Source organism: Jatropha curcas, chromosome 9 (genome assembly GCF_041381405.1).
Source record: "Jatropha curcas cultivar XTBG-Jc1 chromosome 9, XTBG_Jcur_1.0, whole genome shotgun sequence".
NCBI lineage: Eukaryota > Viridiplantae > Streptophyta > Magnoliopsida > Malpighiales > Euphorbiaceae > Jatropha > Jatropha curcas.
The window spans coordinates 4,329,449-4,349,092 of NC_143159.1; the positions used below are offsets into that span (position 1 = coordinate 4,329,449).

General features: G+C 30.9%; 1 protein-coding gene and 1 long non-coding RNA gene across 7 annotated transcripts; one reads left to right on the plus strand and one right to left on the minus strand.

Moving 5' to 3' along the window:
- The first annotated feature begins 1,229 nt into the window (after positions 1 to 1,229).
- Positions 1,230 to 17,540, plus strand: LOC105630742 (uncharacterized). Of its 5 annotated transcripts, none has more exons than XR_016322471.1 (7): positions 1,230 to 1,496; positions 1,784 to 1,865; positions 8,456 to 8,654; positions 9,909 to 10,012; positions 10,616 to 10,663; positions 11,340 to 14,532; positions 14,995 to 17,540. It is a non-coding gene; the product is annotated as an uncharacterized LOC105630742 (long non-coding RNA). The 5 variants fall into 5 exon arrangements; XR_002284008.3 differs by having other exon boundaries at positions 1,232 to 1,496; positions 11,340 to 11,740; positions 12,488 to 15,241; XR_002284007.3 differs by having other exon boundaries at positions 1,232 to 1,496; positions 11,340 to 11,609; positions 11,691 to 15,241.
- LOC105630743 (MADS-box transcription factor 27) lies at positions 8,451 to 12,714 on the minus strand. 2 transcript variants are annotated; one of them, XM_012212678.4, is made up of 6 exons: positions 12,637 to 12,714; positions 11,728 to 11,789; positions 9,148 to 9,247; positions 8,998 to 9,039; positions 8,830 to 8,913; positions 8,451 to 8,696 (listed from the first exon to the last, which is right to left on the minus strand). In XM_012212678.4, the coding sequence occupies exons 1-6, from the start codon at positions 12,712 to 12,714 to the stop codon at positions 8,514 to 8,516; spliced, it is 549 nt and encodes a 182-aa protein (XP_012068068.4). In that variant the 3' UTR covers positions 8,451 to 8,513. The 2 variants fall into 2 exon arrangements, with proteins under 2 accessions (XP_012068068.4, XP_089581859.1); XM_089725733.1 differs by lacking the exons at positions 11,728 to 11,789; positions 12,637 to 12,714 and having other exon boundaries at positions 8,872 to 9,039; positions 9,148 to 9,902.
- Positions 17,541 to 19,644: the final 2,104 nt, after the last annotated feature.

The following is a 19,644-nucleotide window of genomic DNA, read 5'->3' on the forward strand; positions in this document are numbered from 1 at the left end:
GTATTGAAAAAAAATTTATAAAAATTATATCAATAAATAGATTTTATCTTAGATTTTAAGAATATATGTTATACTAACTAAAATTTCAAAATAAAAGCTGAAAATTTTGAAAAGTAATTGCCTAATGCTAGAGGAGCCAAGGAAAAAAAAAAGAAAAAGAAACACCATCTAAAAGACCCCATAAATAGGAAAATATAGACCATTATAAAGATAATGACTTGATTATTTTTTCAATTGTCTAAGAAATATTAAAATATTAAAATATATTATTTTTAAAACATAGTGTGAATTTTATATATTAAATAATATTCATCAAATTAGTGTGACTAATCAAAATACTGGACTATAACTTATTCACATGTTTTTATTAGAAATATAAATATTATAAGCACTATATATAATATTTTTTTTTTTTTTTGAGATAGCTGCCCTAAAAAGAGAAAGAAAGAGTATGAGATAGTTTTAATGCCTACAATTTATTTATTTATTTTTTCTTTTTTATTTTGCTTCCCGTGGTATTAAGATAAATTGATAATTTATTTTAAAAAATTACTACTAGCATAAAGATTTATATTTTTATAAGATTCAATTCCCACTGGCATTTCACATATTTTTTTATAAGACTAAATTATCGCACTTTAAGTAATGAGATTTCTTCAAACAAAAAATAATTTCCAAAATACTGAAGTATCTATTTTATTATTTTTAAATATTGTTTGATAAAATTGAAAATTAACTGCTAATAAAATTAAAATTTAAGTAATAAAATTCTTAAATTGTAACGACTTATTGCATGTAATACAAATTTGAAACTAAAATTTTGATTTATCTTTTTTAAATAAATTTTAACTTAATTGGAAAAATTACTAGTATCAAATAATTTACAATTAAGAATATTGAAAATTTTAATTTAAATAATTCTTAATGCTAGAACTTATAAAGTGAACGTCAGCCGGCTCAATAAAAGAAGTACCTGCTGGCTACGGTGAAACAGCAGTTATAAACAGCAGCTGTCCCGGAAATAGAGAAACTGAAATAAACCCCGTCTAAAAGAATCCGAATCTAGGTCATTGCAATTAAAAAAAAAAAAAAGAAAAAAAAAGAAAACCCCCAAAAATATCTGAAGAAAAAGCACAAATTGGATTGGTTGATTACGTGTATAGATCAAGTGGGGGCAGCCCAAGCTTTAGCCTCCCCCACACTGTAACACTATAAAACGTGAAACCTTCTTCAGTTTCAGATATTTCCACTCTCTCTTCTTTCTCTCTCTGAGAACAAAAACCTTTCGTCTTCTTATTGTTGCAAAATTTCTGTACTCAAACAGATCTCCTCTATTTTTTTTTTTTCAGATTTTTTTCCTTCTCTTTTCTCTCCGATTTTCCCCAAGATTTCAATATTTTTCTTGAAAATTTTTTTTATGCAAAATTCTTCGAGTTTCTGTCGATGACTCGCTGCGTTTTTGAGATTTATCAACGCTTTAATGTGGTTTCTCTTCAGTAAGTTATCGATTGAATCGTTCAGGAATTGTTAATTTTGATCTTGTTCATGTCATGTTCCGATTTACTTGTTCTAAGATCCGTTTGGTTACCTAGAAACTTTAAGAAAATGAAGAAAAAACTGAACTAGGAACCTCCTGCTTGTACATGCATTGCAAGCCTCTTGCGAGACGGATCATTTCACTTTTTTTTTTTTTTAATCTTTTTCTGCTAGATTCATTAGCATTTTTTTTTTCTTTTTTGTGTGATTATTTTTTATTTTTTAAATTTCTTTTTTTTTTTTACAGTTTGAATTATCCGCTCCTGATATTTGGAGGAGCAACGGAGTCAGCTGATGCCGTTTGGCTTTGAGGTCAGAACTTTTTGAAGGTACTTTTTTGATATTCTATTTTCCTGTTTTTGAACTGTATAGTCTTTAGCACAAGAACTGTTCACCTTTATCTTTTATTTTTATTACTTTGATTTTAGTTCTAACTTTATTCTCGTTCAATGAATGCACTGTGGAGAGATTTGATGTTGTGTGGTGTTATGCATTTATTTTAATCTTATATTGTTGAATTGCATTGCTTAATCATATTGTTGGAGAATTGTTATATTTCTGAGTAGTTAGTTTCAGTAGGTAACGTTTGATTTCTCAATTGAGCACATAAAATATTGCTTAAACCACCCTTTTTCTAAATCTTGAACACCTAAAATACACGTTTAGCCATTTAATTGATTTCAATTACTGTCTTATTGAAATAATAAGAGGTGATACACTCAGAGTACATATAACAATATGTGTATAATATCAGTTAAAGTAAATTAAATATGTCCTCCATGGCCCTCCTTTTGTTTTTATTACTGCACATGTTTGTACTTTCAAACTTTTGGCTCTTTAATTTTCTCTCCTTTTTAATTTTATCTTTATATTTTTGCATTTTGGATGGTAATTCAAGGTGGAAGTTGTTATTGTCGTTTTTCTAATTTTTTTTTTTTTAACTTCAATGAAATGTAATGAAAAAACACATCATTATGTAATTTTCTTTTCATGGTTGTGATGTTTGCTGGCTCTTTACGCATGACATTTTCTTTTCTCGAATGACTAATAGAGCTTATAAATAATCTTTTGGAAGATGGGGATATGTGGATGGCTAGTCTTAAAATAAATGAAAATCATATTAGTACTTGCATGGATATGATGAAAAATGTACTTATTGCTCACATATTCACATAAAATATGAATCACAGAGGAACCTTTTTCATTATCGAAAGATATTGTTTTAATAAATGTAATTCATGACAATATGCAACATAATTGTGATTTCTGGTTATAGTAAAATTTCACATCAAGCAACAAGTAGTCAATCTTTGGATTAATAGTTTTTGAAACTTATAGAATTTGTTAAAATTCATGCAATTAATTATATGAGTTTTTAACTCCATGGAATAGTTCGAGTGAGTTTGTTTTACTATGGAGATTAGATCCATGAATTTTGAAGGGCATTTTATAAATTATATACATAGAACTTTTTAGAATCTTGTATTCATTAAAATGAAGAGTTGGAAAATTCCATGTTTTATGTGGGATTTTAATTGAGGGATTTATTAATAATTTCGGAGAATGAGAGATTTTTTGAAATCTATGGATTTTATCATTTGTTTACCAAATAAACAATGAAATCGGGTTAAATCCATGGATTGTTTGAATTTTCCCATCTAAGATCCCTCAATCCAAACTATACTTAAATGGCACAAAGAAGTATGTTCATAAAATTCCTTAATCCAAACTTATGTATAGACATAATGGTGGAGAATAGTCATATCTTGAATTCACTTCAAGTGTTCATATATGGCAATTATTTATGCGACACATTTATGATTTATAATCAGAGAGAATTTTCACACTGACACAAATATCAAAGAAATGTTTCCTTATGTTTTCTTGTCTTTTTGGTTTTAATAAGATCTTTTGGAATATTTTCTCTTTTCAATTTCCCCTTTCTTCCAAATAAGAGAAGATAAAAACATCGTCCCATCTTTGCTTCCCCCACTCTTACCTCTTCCCCTAAATAGCATAAGATGCAAAAATTAGATGTTGAAGTTTGTTTGTTTGTTGTCCTTTGGTTAATTGCTTGCAAAATTGTTTATAGATAATTCATTACACAATCAGCTTAACTTGTGAAGTAGTTTATAATCACTTTAACAATTTAACAAAGTAATACGAACACCATCTTAATTGGTCAATGGCTTTGTAAGGGGGAATGTGAGATACCAATATCTTTTAAAGATTATGAGCATAACTGATACAAATAATCACAAAATACAATAGTGTGCTCAGGTTCTATTTATCTTTGAGTCCATATTCATAAGAATGATAATACGAGTCTCTAGTTTGATAGCTTTACTGTTTTTTGCCCTGTGTATATTTCCAAATGTAGGGTAAAATTGTTAGTTTGGGGTTTTGGTTTGACTTAATCAATGATGAGCTTGCCTTTGAAGCCAGGGGAGCCAAAGAAAATTTGCAAAAGTTGGTGGCGCAAACAAAAAAAATTCACTATTTTATAAAAAATTTAAAAGTAACTTCAGAGCTAGAGGGCTCCCAAATTGGTACTAGACCAATGATGGATAAGGAATTCTTGCATTAATTTTGTAGAAAGGCCCAGTAGAAATAGTTTACTTGAGTTTGTCATGCTTATATATGAACTTGTATGAAGGGGGAGACAATTAAAAACTAGTTGTTAAGCATATTGCCATAGATCATCAAAAAGAACCTTTTTTAAAGGAAGCTTATATTACATTTTTTATCAAAGAAAACCTTCCCCATTGGATGTTCAAGGATAAATGTTGGTAATTTACAAAGTCAAAAGTTTTCTAGAATTTAGCCAATACCGGTCTAGAAGGTGGAACGCTAGCAGGAGGTGAGAAAAGAGGTCTACTCATAGCAATTATTGTGATGATAGTTAGTCATTTAACATTCAAGGAATATTTTTTTGGCTAAATACGTCAAACCATAGTAAAAATAACATAAATCTACGTCTTTATACTCGTTCATCATCCCAAACCAAAGAAAATAAGTGAGTAGTAAATCATTCTACTTTATACACTTAATCTAGTTATATGGAAAATAAAAACCAAAACTATCCATGCATCCTGCTAAACATATGCTACTAGTACATAGCATAGTGGAGATGGTGTCTAATAAAGCTAAATGGTTGTCCATTTTTCTTAACATATGAGTGGAGCACTTCTCTAGACTCAAATCATATCACTGCCCACTCTTGATCAAAATTGGCCTTAAAAGCACTTCCTTCTAGGTGTTTAAAAAAGAAAGGCTTTGGCTTGAATATGACTCTTCTTTGGAAACATATTGCCTTGGGATTCCTATCATACTATATCTTTTCTAAATGGAAAAGGCTTTAGGGGGTTCTCAAACTTGGGATAAACATGTTGTGGATCACATTTTCAAAGATCAATTAAGAAAAATTACATTTTAGGTTTCCGACATTTAGAAATTATTTGGAAACGAAATCCCTGTTGAATGGATAAAGGCGATAGAAGGAGATCATATTTTTTTCATCTCTCTACTTTAGCTAAAAGATACATGAACTCAAAAGAAGTTGATGATGGCTATGTCTTTGGTGATGTGTTTCAAGTAGGGGGCCAAAGTTGCTGAGCACTTTCTATGACTTTTCTTTACATGGTTTCCATGTGGGGTGTGGCGCTTGAATCCTAATTTGTTTAAATGTATACTACTAAATAATTAAGATTAGGTTCATCGTAATAATTAAAATAATGTAGTAATGGGCTTTTCAAAATGGTCTTCCCATGCCATTTTTTCATTTAAGTAATTTAGGACACACTTTGTCTCCAAATTAGTCCAATAGTATTGAGATATGGTTAACCTTGTTCTTTATGTTGTAACTCTCTCTTTAAGAAAATTTCTTTACTTGTACATAAAAAAAGAAGCTACAACTAAATTGTAGATCAATATAACAATAAATTGTTGAATTGGAATTATAATAATTAGGGTGGACAAGATCATTGGAAAGTACAATGACAGTCAAAAAAAGGATTTAGTATTGATGTGGTTATTACATTTTCCTTGTTTAGAAATACTTAACTCTTCCATGTTTACTTAAAACTAGTCTAGAGAGTTACACATCTTTAAGTTTGTAGTACTGGAATTATACTAATGACAAGATCATTGGAAAGTACAATGACAGTCAAAAAAGGATTAGTAGTGATGTGGTTATTACATTTTCCTTGTTTAGAAATACTTAACTCTTCCATGTTTACTTAAACTAATCTAGAGAGTTCCACATACTCAAGTTTGTAATCAATGTATGTTTTGATAGAGTTTTGAGAACACAATTGCTTTGAATGATTGTTTTAGGATGCCTTTTCCAAAAGATGGTGCCACCATTTAATAGCAAAAGGATATAATACTGTATAAGATGCCACAATACAATTTAACTGACCAAGTCTTTAGTACCATGATAAGTGCAAATAATGATATTTATGGAAATATAGAGATTAGTTCAGGGATGAGCGCCTTAATAATAAAATTGGAATGCCATATAACTAGATAAGTTAAGATAGAGTCAATTGAGGTGGTTTGGCTATATCTAGTATAGATTAGCAGGATGAAAGATTGAGCACATCCAAGGTTTAGGAGTGAAGAGCTGAAGGGGCAAGATAAAGGAAATATGGGCTGAACAGAATTTGATATCTCTAGTCCTCTCTAAAAATTTAGGTCTAAATGGAGTAGAATGTAGAAAAATATTTCATAAACTGATTTGAACTAGCTTGAATTGAGGATGTGTTGAGAACTTGCAAATGGGGTTGATGGTACACAGGGATGAGAAAAGGGTTGTAGGACAATGCTGATGCAATAGTTGCATGCAAGTGCAACAATGATAATGGAACTTTACCGGAAAAATGTGTTAATAACTCAAAAGAGTTGCAAGAAAGTGCAGTGATGGTAAAAAAGGCTTGCAGCTTGGTGCAATTATAGCATAATCAAGTTACAGTTTTGCATTAGGAAATGATCGTTCTTGAGGCGACAACTGAAATCCCTAAGTTCTTCTTTTATACTTTCTCAAACCATTCATTGTGCTACTTTTTGGTTCATACTGGCCTTTTGCATTCTCAAAACTGTGCTATTTAACTCCTTGAAAGGCTTTCCTAAATACGCAGAATTATATGGCAGTGTACAAATTGGATTGCTTTTTTTTTTTTTTTTTTTTTTTTTTTTTTTTTTAAATCTGTTTATGTGTATAATTTATACTCATATATTAAAATGTAGTATATGTGCATATGAATTTTATACAACTGTTCCTTAAGATTTTTCCATTCAAGGGTAAGTTCACAGGTGTTTGTTAGATTTGACTCTTAAAGGTTCTTGTCTCCATATTTTGAGTAATTGGAAGTGTGCAAAATAACAGTTTTGTACCGACATGTATCCTTATTTGCCTCAATGCATGTTGTATTAATCAATGCCAGAGATGAATCTACTAGAAAGTTTTTCCAATGAAATTCAGTAATGAGAGAAGCAATGCTCATAAATATTTGGGAAAAAATGATTGAAAAACACTGTACATCTTTTTTTGCGACAATGTAGTCTGAGATGAAAACAAGTTCCATCTTATTTTTTCCAGCCATGCTTGTAGATTTAAAATCAGTGCTTGGTTTTCATTCTATCCTTTGCTGAAGCATAAATCATGAAATAATTTGGGAATCACAAACTTCTTACTGTTAAACAATCTTAAGCTGTTCATAAAGGAATCTCTATTGTTAGCATATTTCCTTAATAATAATCTCAGACTTGATGATAGTGCTTCATATTCTGACCTTAATCGCTGGATGCTCACTGAAGTTATAGATGCTCTTTTGTGCTCTGTTGGTTTGAAGTTGCCGAAACTAAATTTTCTACTTGATGTCTGGCCATGTGAAGGTCTCTTTGGCAACTTTTCTGATTGAGGTGATCTTCTGTCACAACATGAGCATTAAAATTAGTCAATTGTTAGCATCAAGGAGAATAATTTTTATTTTCCACATCTTATAAACAGTTTACTAATAATTACCTAGGAAGTCATTCCATATATCATATCTAGTTCTGCTTCAAAGCTGCAGTTATGTCATTGTTAGAATACTATCACCATGCCTTTGTTTTGTTGAAACTTGCTGCTTATGGACATCTCTTTTTTTTCTTTTGCTACTTTTTGTTTGTCTCATTTCTTTGTTCTTTGATTTTAATAGTTTGTGTTGGTCATTTTTTTTTCTCCATTTGGGCAAAGAATGGTTTTTTATTTGAATGAATTATTTTGTCTAGGTCTCCCACATATCATTGTCATAGTAAACTGATGAAATCACTTAAAGTTAGTGATTGAATAACTGATCAGTCCATGAAGGTAGATATGTTAGCACTTCCCTCCAGAAACAATTTGAAGCTAAAAGCCAAATTGAAATCTGAGTTAAAAGGCTTTTGCACTTTCCTAAGTATTTTGTTAATTATGCTTCTATGTTTTTTTTTTTTTAACGTTTCAGCCGATTTGATATCTTCCTAAAGCATCTGAATCCTGATGTTGTCATGTTTTATTCCATCACATGACCTATGCATATATTGGCTTTGTGTTTAAGTAAGCGTGAAGCACTTGTATGGCAATCGTGCTTGTTCATTTTAAGGATATGATCACTTAAAAAAGATGTCCAGCATAGCATATGGACTGCATTGTCACTCTCTTTATTACACTTAAATTCTTTACATAAGCTGCTAGTTCACTTGGTCGTCACATACATGCTACAATTTTTTTTTTCATTGATCATGTCAAACCAAAGTTTGTTTGTTGAGGTCAGTGGTTTTCAACCACAAGGGTACCAGTAGAAGCATAATTATGAAATTTATGAGCCATTAATATCACGTAACATCCAATCCAGTAGATGAATTGCTTTGCTAATGCAATTGTAATCTGCTGCAGTCATCAAAGGAAAAAAGGGTCTGACATTAAGATTATGGAAAGCAACTGGAAGACGTGATTAAAATAATTGTTCTATGAGTTCATACCCCAATTTCGTAGCTCTTGCTGGTGTCTCATAGTTCTGTTGCTGTGGCTGGCTTAGCTGAAGATGGACAGGTGCATGGGATTCCTCAGCACTGCCAAGGCCATTGGAGCTAAGGTAATCTCTGTTTACTCCATTGACATTCCCTGTTCCATAAACCTGAAATATGCCAATTTTATGATCAGAACGGAATCTAAAAATGCTCTTTGTCTTATGTAATACTTAGGGTTGATTTTTTGGTTCATTTTTCCCTGGATTAATTGAAGATTTCATTATTTATGCAAATCTCTACCTTCTTATGCAATGCTGTGTTTTCTCGACAAATTAGGTTTACCTTCTTATAGAGTTCCACATTTTCTTGGTGAATGAGGTTTCCCTGCAAAAACAATAAAGTTAGGTTTGGCCACTTGAACTTGGAAATTTTGAAGTAAGACAATCGTTCCTGGTTTTGTGGGTTCACCTTTCTGTTTAAGTCTTCTATTTCATCCATTAAAATTTGGTCCTAAAGATGTCAGAAATTGATATCAGTGGCATGCATAATTATTTCGTGTGCCTAATATGTACATGTTCTAAAATTTTAAGGCAGAAAATTGGGAGAAGACCTCCGCACCTTTTTCATTCGAACACCCCTGAGACTCATTTCCAGTCGACTCTCCAAATTTTGTAACTCCTTTATGTTCAATCCAGTTAGCTCTTCACCCATCATTTGCCTGTTATTGTTGCAACAAATGCAGCGTTTGGAAACTTTGCCTTAATTTTACATGTTGTTAAGTATCCACAATGGGAAGCAATCAACAATTTCTTCTAATTGTAATAACTGGTCCTAGTGTGAATATGTAGCTGTTGAGATAATTAGGACCTGCTGAATGCTTCATTTTCTGATTAAAATATTTGTTTTGATGAATACTTAAACATTGTACACTGCAAATTTTGTATGAGTGAAAGTAGTTGCTATGGTTCTTTGTTATATAATTGTTTGTGGTTGATCTTGCGCGAAATTTATCAATCTTCCTCCCAGTTAGTGAAATTATTATCACTTTTCTATCTAGTTTTAGAATTCATTGATAGTTACTGAAAATGTTTAGTAGGTTATAAATGTCTGTTCTTTGTGCATTTGATGGGTTAGAATATTTCATGTGTAAAAGTAATTGCATACCTGTCATTTCCAAAGCTAGATTGAAGGTCCTGATGAAACTACGCTAAACTACCAGGAAGATCCATTAGATGTATCTGTAGTCTTAATTTTGTTCAGCGTAATAACTGACTGCACTGATTTATGATGGCACAATAAAAAATTGTTCTAGAATACATAGTTTTATTAGTTTTGGAATCTAAATACTTGCAATGTGAACTTTATGGGTGTTGCTGAAGGTATTTGTTGAAGGTGTTGAAAGACGCTAGACTGATACAGCAACAAGTCAATCATTTACACGTTAGTCCATTACAACGAAAGAATTTGGAAAGAAGATAATTATGTAAGTTTTCTTCAAGACTTTGACTAATATTGATTCATATCCACTGTCTCAAGGTTATGGCTTCCTAAATGACACTGTTTTGTTGAATTCTTGTGCTCTATTTAATTTGGATAACTTGAGTGTTTGATAATACCCTTTTTTCTTCTTCTTCTTCTTCTTTGCTTCCTGATGATGGGAGAAATGATGTGAAGGTTCCTAAATGGTACAGTTTGTGTATTTTTGTGTTAAAGGGGACATTGTTTTTTTTTTTTTAATTTTTATTTTTATTGTAATTAACATGGGTCAAAGAAGTTAGGGTTTGTGTTTACAAATTTGCAAAATGAGTAGTAGTCACAATTATCAGGATAATTGATACTTGCATGAATGGTTGAATAAGCATTCATTAACAACTTATGTTGAAATGTTAAGATGTCAGTTAGAATCAATAAACAGAGAATAAAAGAACGTTTCATTAAACAAATACCTACTTTATAGAACTCATCAATGTAGCACAATAAAGTTTCTGTTTGCATGAATATTATGAACTTGAATTATCATTATCTATGTCTAAATATATAAGTGCAGTGGACAGATATATTAAGCCTCTTTAAACTTGACATGTAGGAATTGCATCATTCTATAATTTGCAAGGGTGGCATATCACAATTTGCAGTGAGTTTTCATCCTCCTTTTTGTATTTTATGTTCTCTTTTACATCTGCCTTTATTATCTTGGTTTTCTCAAATGTGCTAGGGAGAAAAGTTTTATATTGAGTAAAGTTTTATATTGAGTACCACAAAAAGGAAGAAGCTGAGAAAATATTTCTCAAGGAAATGGCATAGAAACTAGTTCTCATTTTTCCCTCTCTTTTATGTTATGATTTTGTAATTGAAATGAGTCATTTATGAGTGATTTCTTTGTTCATACATTCATAGATATATGAAATTCTGACTGTGTAATAATTGTTTCTTTTTCCTTTCTCTTATCCAACCAAATACACTAGTTGTTGCCTTCTTGTAGTTTGTGTCAGTTCTGCATTTCTGTTATAGCTTAGCATTTACAATAAATTAAATATGAATGCTTTATTTATTTTCTCTAGTCATTTGTAGATTATGCTTTATTTATTTTCTCTAGTTTGTTCATACTTCAAGTGTTGTTGATTTGTATAGGATAACATATTTGATTACACTTCACGGAGCAAAATATGCAGTATAATCTGATTTAGACAAATGTTAAATGCATAAATAACAAAGTTGGTTGTAACAAATACTAAAACTTGCAAGTTCCATATGTTTTCAATGTACTTTCTTTGTCTTACCTGCAATTCATCCATAATTATCCATTGCAGGTTTGGGGTGATGCTTGTAAACTAAATTACACTTGCATCATGATACAACTGAAAAGTGCCTGAATACTTCTCTAAGAAAAATATTATTTTATAAGTAAGTACATTGTTATCAGAGGATGAAAAACTCACTTCTCCCTGGTGAGGGGTGGGAGTTTGAGGAAATGGGAATAGGGAGAAGGCCAGTAGCTGCCTGGTCCCATTTCGCATGATGAACATGCTTGGCATGCCTCAAGAGACATGGGATCACATGGAGACAAGTGATGTCTGCAGGTATTTGACTATAAATAATAACACAACTCACCTATCAAAAGTTTCCAATTACTTGTTTTTGCTCAATTTCACTCTTTTCAGGACCATGAAAAATTAATATTCAAGGAAAAGATCATACCGATGATTTTCTTGTAAGTTCTGCAGTTGTTGCCTCAACATTGCTGCCTCCCTTTGCCAGAACTAGTAAAAAAAAAAAAATGCAAAGTTTATCAACATATCACCTATTCTGCAATTACCAAAAGCTGAATATCATAAACTTTTTCATTTCAGTTTCTGTTACACTCCTATTTATTTGTTAGTGGTTGATTTTTTGACATAACTTGCTTCTGATTTTGCAATATCCAGTGACCACATGATAGATAACGTAACAGTTATGGGATGTATGAGATTTGCAAAATAATTTGATGAAAGTGTCACAAAAGAGCATTTCTCAATGGGAAGTAACTGAACTGTTTCTTAGTAGTAAGCCTTAATTTATGATAACTCGGCCCATCTCATTGAAATGACTTTATCTATGAAAAAGTGGTCACCAACCCGTTAACAGAGGAGGTTTGTGGTGTTAGAGCGGCAACATAAAGCATGTAGGTACATGTTATGAAATTGAACAGTAACAGAAAGGCCTTTTTTTGTTCTAAGTTGACATTATATTTTGAATACAAATAAGGTGGTCATTGTCTATGCTATGATAATGTTAAAACAGATAGGACACAGATGCTGTCTTCTCAACATGGTGGAAGCTAGGGTAGTTGTGTTTAATATTGTTTTGCCAAGGGCTTCTTGAATTGAAAATTGTTGTTACTTTGTGTATGTTGTTTCTATCAGTAAGCAGTTTGCTTAAGGAAAATGACAAAGTTCAACTTGTTCTTTGTGTCATATAGCTAGGTGCACAAAAGATTTAGACTCAAGAAGACCAGAAACATGTAAGTTATGGTTATGGATGAATACAGTGTAAAAATGAAGTCTTACCATGTATAAGATTCAAGTAAATGTAGTAACAAAGAAATCTGAGGACTGGGTACTGAAATACCTTCACTTCAGAGATTGGGTTTCCCATCTGATGATTTTCTTCTTTTGATTTGTTGTATCTTTCGATTACTGATTTCATGCTGTAAGAGGAGATTTGAATTTTATCAGATAGAATAGTCGTGCTTTTGTTAACACAATATAACATCTAGGAATAAAATGTCACTGATCACCATATGCATAACTGCACAGGATGGTAACGTACATGTTCTGTCACATTATGTCTATTGAAGCAGTAACTGGGAGATCATTGCCTAGTTCTTAGATATTAAATAAATGCAAGCTCGAATATATGTTCTGTATTTAATCTAGCTGACTCGGATTTTGATGTTGGTTGATAAAGTTGATTATTTTCATACCCCCTGTTTTGTGCTAATAATAGGACATTCACTTAGCAGGAATTGAAATATAGCATGAGTGCTAAATTGATTGCTTTTTCTCTACATTATTGCAGTTTTCCTCTTCATCTTCTTCTATGAGAAAAGTGTTATCATATATTATTTGCAATCATTGACGTTGTAGATCTTCAATGCACATTATGCTTTTTCAAAAATTTCTTAACCAAATCATATGCAGTTTATGGCCTTGCTCAAATATTTCCATCCATCATGTGGGAATGTGACATTTCTAGACATAGGCTCATTAGCTATAAAAGTTAATGGGTCAGGTATTCCCATAAACTGTAAATGGTTATTTGGTGTTATTTTCATTTGGAATAATCTTGACCATGCAACCATGCTGGATGATCTTCATTTCTTTTTTTTTTTTTTTCCTTTTTTTTTTTGGTGGGGCGGGGTGGGGTTTGGGGGAGGGATTTATAACATACATAGGTAAGTAAGTTTCCTTAGAAAGCTGTATCTTGTAGGAGTTTGAATGAGATGGATTATTTTCATAATGAAGATTGGGGGTGGGGGGAGGGGGGAGTGGGGTGTATTTAAGACACAGGACAAGAGTACAAGGTAATTGCTGAATGGCAGAAAGAAAAAAGAAATAATCTGGCACTTGACTTAGTGGAAAGAACATCTTCGGAACTACTTAATGATGGAGTTAATGAACAAGTTTAGTTACTTTTCTAGTAAACAACAGTATTTGACCATTCCTAGTATACTTCTTAAGGGTCATACCGGAGCTCTCAAAGTTAGAAAAAGTAGGCTTATTTCCAGAGATTAGGGCTTGTCCAAGTGTTGCCTCTCTCTGCAAAGGTTTGGATAATGAGAATATGTGGGACAATGGATGAGGCAGTCATAGGGATGAATGATGGTTTACTTTGTGTTCTAATACCTCTGATTCCCTTGCTAGTGGCTTTTCATAGTTATCATTGGTTCAAGAGTCCATGACTGTGAAGATGGCAAAGTAATTGGAGGTACATGAATGCTATTTTGGTATTGACAAACCGCTCTTATTGCTAGCAACAGTTTAGCCTATTGATTTGACTAAAGTGGTGAGGACACAAATGACGATCTATGATCTATCTAGTCTGAAATTTGTTGCAGCTGATGCATGGCAAGGTATTCTTAAACACTCACCATATATTTTATTACGAATTTCCAGAACCCTCCCACAGATGAAAAAAGAAAGACACTCAAGCTCATCTAGTTTGTTGATCATATTCCTATCTATAAGTATGCCTTACTACATCATCAAAAACTCCTAGCCTAATGAAGCTCCCGCTATGCTAAGGGTCTGACCATGAAGGTCACAAGGCGGCAACTCTACTGTTGCACCAAGGATCCCCTTCCAGTTCCTACTTTCTAATGCTCCAAAAATTTTTTTAAAACGAAAAAAAGCAGATTAAATACTAATATGGAACCCAGAAACAGGCTGACCAGATGCTACCTAAAGATATAGTGAATTGAAGACTTGATTGCTCAGATCACTTTGGAACAAGAAATGAGGCCAGGTAACAACTCTTTAATATCTAAGTATTCAATGCTGAGTTGAAATTATCAATTTTGAGAGGATGGTAGATTTCAATCCTGAGTAAATTCTTTTTTGAAGAATCCGTTTTGTTTTGTTTCTTTCTTTCTCTCGTCTTTGGGATGAATCTTTTTCTATTTGTTACATCAACTTCTGCATTATTTCTGTTAGTGACTTCTCTCATGATTTTTCAACTGCACTTCTAATTATGCCATAATTAGAAGTTTTCTTTTAACACCATACACAATGATGGCCATTTAATGTATCTGCTCCTGATAAATAGATGAGTGATTAGAGGATGTTAATTTCTCCTATACATCATGCCTGAATATTTCAGTAAGCTATCAATCAAGGGAGTATAGATTCTATACCTATAACCATCAACAGTAAGGTGTAAATAGTTCACATAATTTTTATCGATAAATGCCTTTTTATCTTCATTCAGCTTCTAAGAGGCAAGGATGTCAACAGAATGGCTCTATCTTCCTTACTGATTATACCCAGAAAATGTTAGAAACAATGTGAGAAATTTATTCTCTCTGTTCATTCAGTTATTAACATTTTTATTTCTAAAGAGTGAAGCCCTTAGGATGCCATCTATTTTTCTCTTTAACATATTCTAGAGAAAGAACTATCCAAGACAAGCTTATGTTATTTGTTATGATGAAGTAACATCCTTCAGTCAATTTGTATAGGCTGTGACTGAACAATATTAGAGTAGATTGCTACAAGGGTTGATCCAAAATAAAGAATAGCATAAAATTTATATTAAAATAAAGAATAGCATATTTACCTTAAAGATTAAAATGTATATACACTATACATTATAATATATCATACTAATTGTATCTTTAATGGTAATTTTACATTTTAATAACAAGTGTTGTCAAAATTTTATCAAATATCAATATTTATTAGCTAATCTTACGAAGGTTAAACTAAACGGAACAGACCCTTAAAAGAATAAGAGATACTTATTTTCAAGCTTTGAATTTATTACCTTATCTGTAAATGAGAGAAAAGTTGAAGGCTTTTAAAATAAAGAATAACATATTCACCTCAAACGCAGAAGTCTTTGAACTTTGGACAAGCCTTATGCCTTAAACTCTAAACTTTAAACCATAAACCAAGTAGAAGGAAATTAAGGGGAAGTAAGTTGGGTGGAACAAACTAAGTTTTGAATTTAACTTGAATGAAAAAATTTTCTTCTCATATTTTTTTCTTTATTATTATTTTTTTTTTGTGAATGTTAACATTTTTTTTTTGAGTATTGAAGAGAAAGATTCGAACCTGAGTCTATTGTTAGATTGTAAGTCTATTAATACAACATCATTTTGGTAAAGTACATAATACCAGAGAAATCACTGCCGCAAGGCATAGAGTGGGGTCATAAGCATCTATACTGTAAAACCGAAAATTTTCGGTGAAATGATGGAAAATTCCTTTTACTTAATTGGATTCCAAATTAATGGGTTAGTATGAGCTTATCCTAGTTATGCACTCTTAAAATAGTAATCCGTTTTTTGAAAGATACTGAGTTTTGCACTTTGGTGGGTCTTTGATCGGTATATATAAAATTATATATGGATTACTATTTGCTATTAAAGGATTTACATTGTTTTTTTTCGTCTACTAACAAAAAAATTATTGACTACAGCTTTATTCTATACGCCTATGATAAAAAATTTCTACTTACAAAAGAATCGCGTGAATTGTGAACTGATTTTTCTCCATGATAAGATCACTATTTCATATATATATATATATATATTATATATATACACGAATGATATGGATTGAATGGACGGATAAAAGAAAAGATAACGTGTGTATGTGTATATATAATTACGGTAGAGTATTACTTGGTCTCTCTATCTTGTTCATACATTAAAAGGTCCCTACTTTATAAATTCTGACAAACTCAATGGTCTTTTCGTTCAAAAATTTCTATTTTTATTGTTAATTACTACTAACAATTCAAAAATACACTTCCACCATATCTATAGAGTTATGATTCTACTTCTAAAAAAATATTTCTCTCCCCTCCCTATCTTTTTATTTTTACGTTCTCTCTTACCCAGCAATGGCTGTAATATCCATCATTATCATATGATAACTAATTTTTTTCCCCATCTTATCCTACATTCACCCTCACTAGATAACTATTCATCGATTATCTCTCTATTTTCCTTGACATTGTTGATTCTAGTCGAAAGCCAAACCAAATTAACTTATTTTGGCCGGACTAATCAGACATTTCAAAAATTCGATCATCCATATATTTGGTGAGAAAGATTGTTCGGTTTTTGATTTTTGATTCTGTTATCATATATAACTAATTAAATTTATTTTTATGCCCAAAACAATTTATTTAGTTTAGAATATTGAATTCAAGTTAAGTTGAACCAGTTCAATTCATTTTTTATTCTATTTGATTTGTATTCCACCGCTACTGAAATACATTCAGTTAGACTTAAGTCAAATTTATTCGGTTTGATTCAATTCAGTTTAACTGAATGCCCATCCCTCCGCTTAAGAGGTTGAAGGTTTGAAAATATAACGCGGATGATTGATTAGATGGGAGTTTTAGACAGCAATGAGATGAGAGAGGCAGGAAGGCTTGGAAATGGAGGTGGTTATGGAAGTTTTGTCATCAAGATTTTTTTTTTCCCCTCTCACGTTTGACTGCACTTATTTTTGCGTATGATTGATCATAATTGACAATAAAACGGCTCTATGGATAAAGGTATAAAGTTGGAGATATTGTAATTAGGTTTTCAAAGTAGAATGATCAAATAGTTAACTGGATGTCAATTAAATGTGATTTGATTAGTTTTCTTACGTAAGGAGTGAAAAGTTTTTGATTTGAATCTTCTCACATAAATTTTTATTAATTTGGTGAGTTAGGAGAGGATTAACTCTATTATGTAATCTGTCTTATTTCGCTTCATTAGACCTCTTTATAAATAAAAAATAATTAATTAGGTCAAAGTGTAAGGAATTAAATAGTACATTATCCTTTATCATTATAATTTGCCGATTGATCCTTAGAATGATCTTTTTCATTTTTTTTTTATTGATTAAAATGCATCGATCATTTTTAAGGTAATATTATTTTCAGAAAATACTTGTCTACTCTTTACATATGAATTAACACATACACTAAATAAACTTTACATTTGACGTGTAATAAATGCAATTAAAATTAATTTAGGATGCAATATAAAAATGAAGGGAGAAAATGTTTACCTATATTTTTAAAGTGTCATCAATTTATAATTGGCTTATTATACATTGGGAGTAAATAATTAATTTTTTCCCATTATTATGATATATGCTAAAGAAACGATTGAATACATAATTTTACTTCTAAATTTTATTACTATAATTTTATTGCACTCTTAATTTTTTACTTTGATAATTTATAAATTAAATTTATTAAACACTTCAATTTGCAAAATCATTTTATCAATCATTTTAAACTTGTAAAACTAGATCAATTAAATACATATTAAATATTTAAAAATATAAAAATTATCATTTTAAAAGTTATAATAAGTATATATTAAATCAATATTTTGCATATAAAAGTTAATGACCTTAAAAGCTATTATTATTAGTGTGAAAAATTTACAATATTACCAAAATTTGCAAGTTTAAGTGCGTAATAAATTATACAAAAAGTTTGAAGTGTCGCATAGTTAAAATTGCAAAGGTAAGAGAGTGAATTTATATATTCCGCCCCAAATTAATAATTTACTTCATCTAATTAGGATAATAGATGACAAGCTACATTTAAAACTAACATGTGTATTTTCATCAATAGGAGAGAGAACGTTAAAGAGTCACTCTAAAAATGACTGGCTAGCATTTGTCAGTGGAAAATGACATGACACTTGCCCTTGTTATTTGCATCTTGTTTTGCCTTCAAATCCGAAGGAACTCATAAATTCAAAACGAAGAATAATATTTAATTTTCGCTAATTTCTCTCTTATCCTTTCACGCACCTAGACAAGACATATTTGTTTATCCCCTCATTTTCTCTATTTTCAAATGTTATATTGTGTTTCCAATTTATCCGAAACCTTCATACATACAAACAAAATAAAAACAATTTATGGTACCCCTATGAAATAAATCAAAGAAAATACAAATTTTTAAAAATTATTATTACTTTATCTTTTTTTTTTTCTGTATATGGTCAGTACTCATTTCAACATTAATTTTTATTTTCATTTATTTGATTCATAGTCTAGACAAGTCAATCTATTAGAAGCTTTTGAATACAAGCTAAAACCTTGCTACAGTAAAAGCCGAACATATAATAGTTTTATTTATAATAGAATAATAACAAGGTAAATGAGTTAAAATTTTCTTAATCAAAGTTAAAGAATTCGTAAAAGTTAAATTATTTATAGTGATTAATTGTAATTACATTTCAACTTTGTGTGATAAAGATTGAATTTAATGCATATAGAGTTGTTCTTGTTCACCACCTCAACAGTTGTTGCAGTAGCAATGGCGGATATTAACCCTAGTTTACTAATATGAACCATGGTATCAATTATCACCATGATACTAACCAATAGCAGCATCGTAAATAAGAATTTTATTATAGCATCGTAAACAACAATTGAGATATTGTTTAAAAAAAAAAACAGTTACTAAAAGTTTTGTTAAATTATTTTGAAATTTCTATGGCTAACTAGACTCACATCACCTATGTCTTAACCATTCATTATTTCAAAAAAATGATTGCCAATGAACCATACATTGCTCTAATGGACGTGCATGTGTCATATTGTAGCCTAATCATATCGTTGGTGTGTTTTGCAGAGCAAGCCAAGGAGCAACACAATTCAGTATTAGAAATTATAATTATTATATCAGATGAATATCGGTAACATAATTTGTAAAACTAATAACTAATATTTTAAAACGGGTATAATCTTCTAAAGGAAATCTTAGCCATTCCCAACTCTATTTTTTGCATGTGGCCCACCGTCAGTCAAAAATGATTAAATATTCTCCTCACGGGTGGCAACTATGGAGATTGTTTATACTGCATTCAATAAAAAGGAGATTCACTTCTTT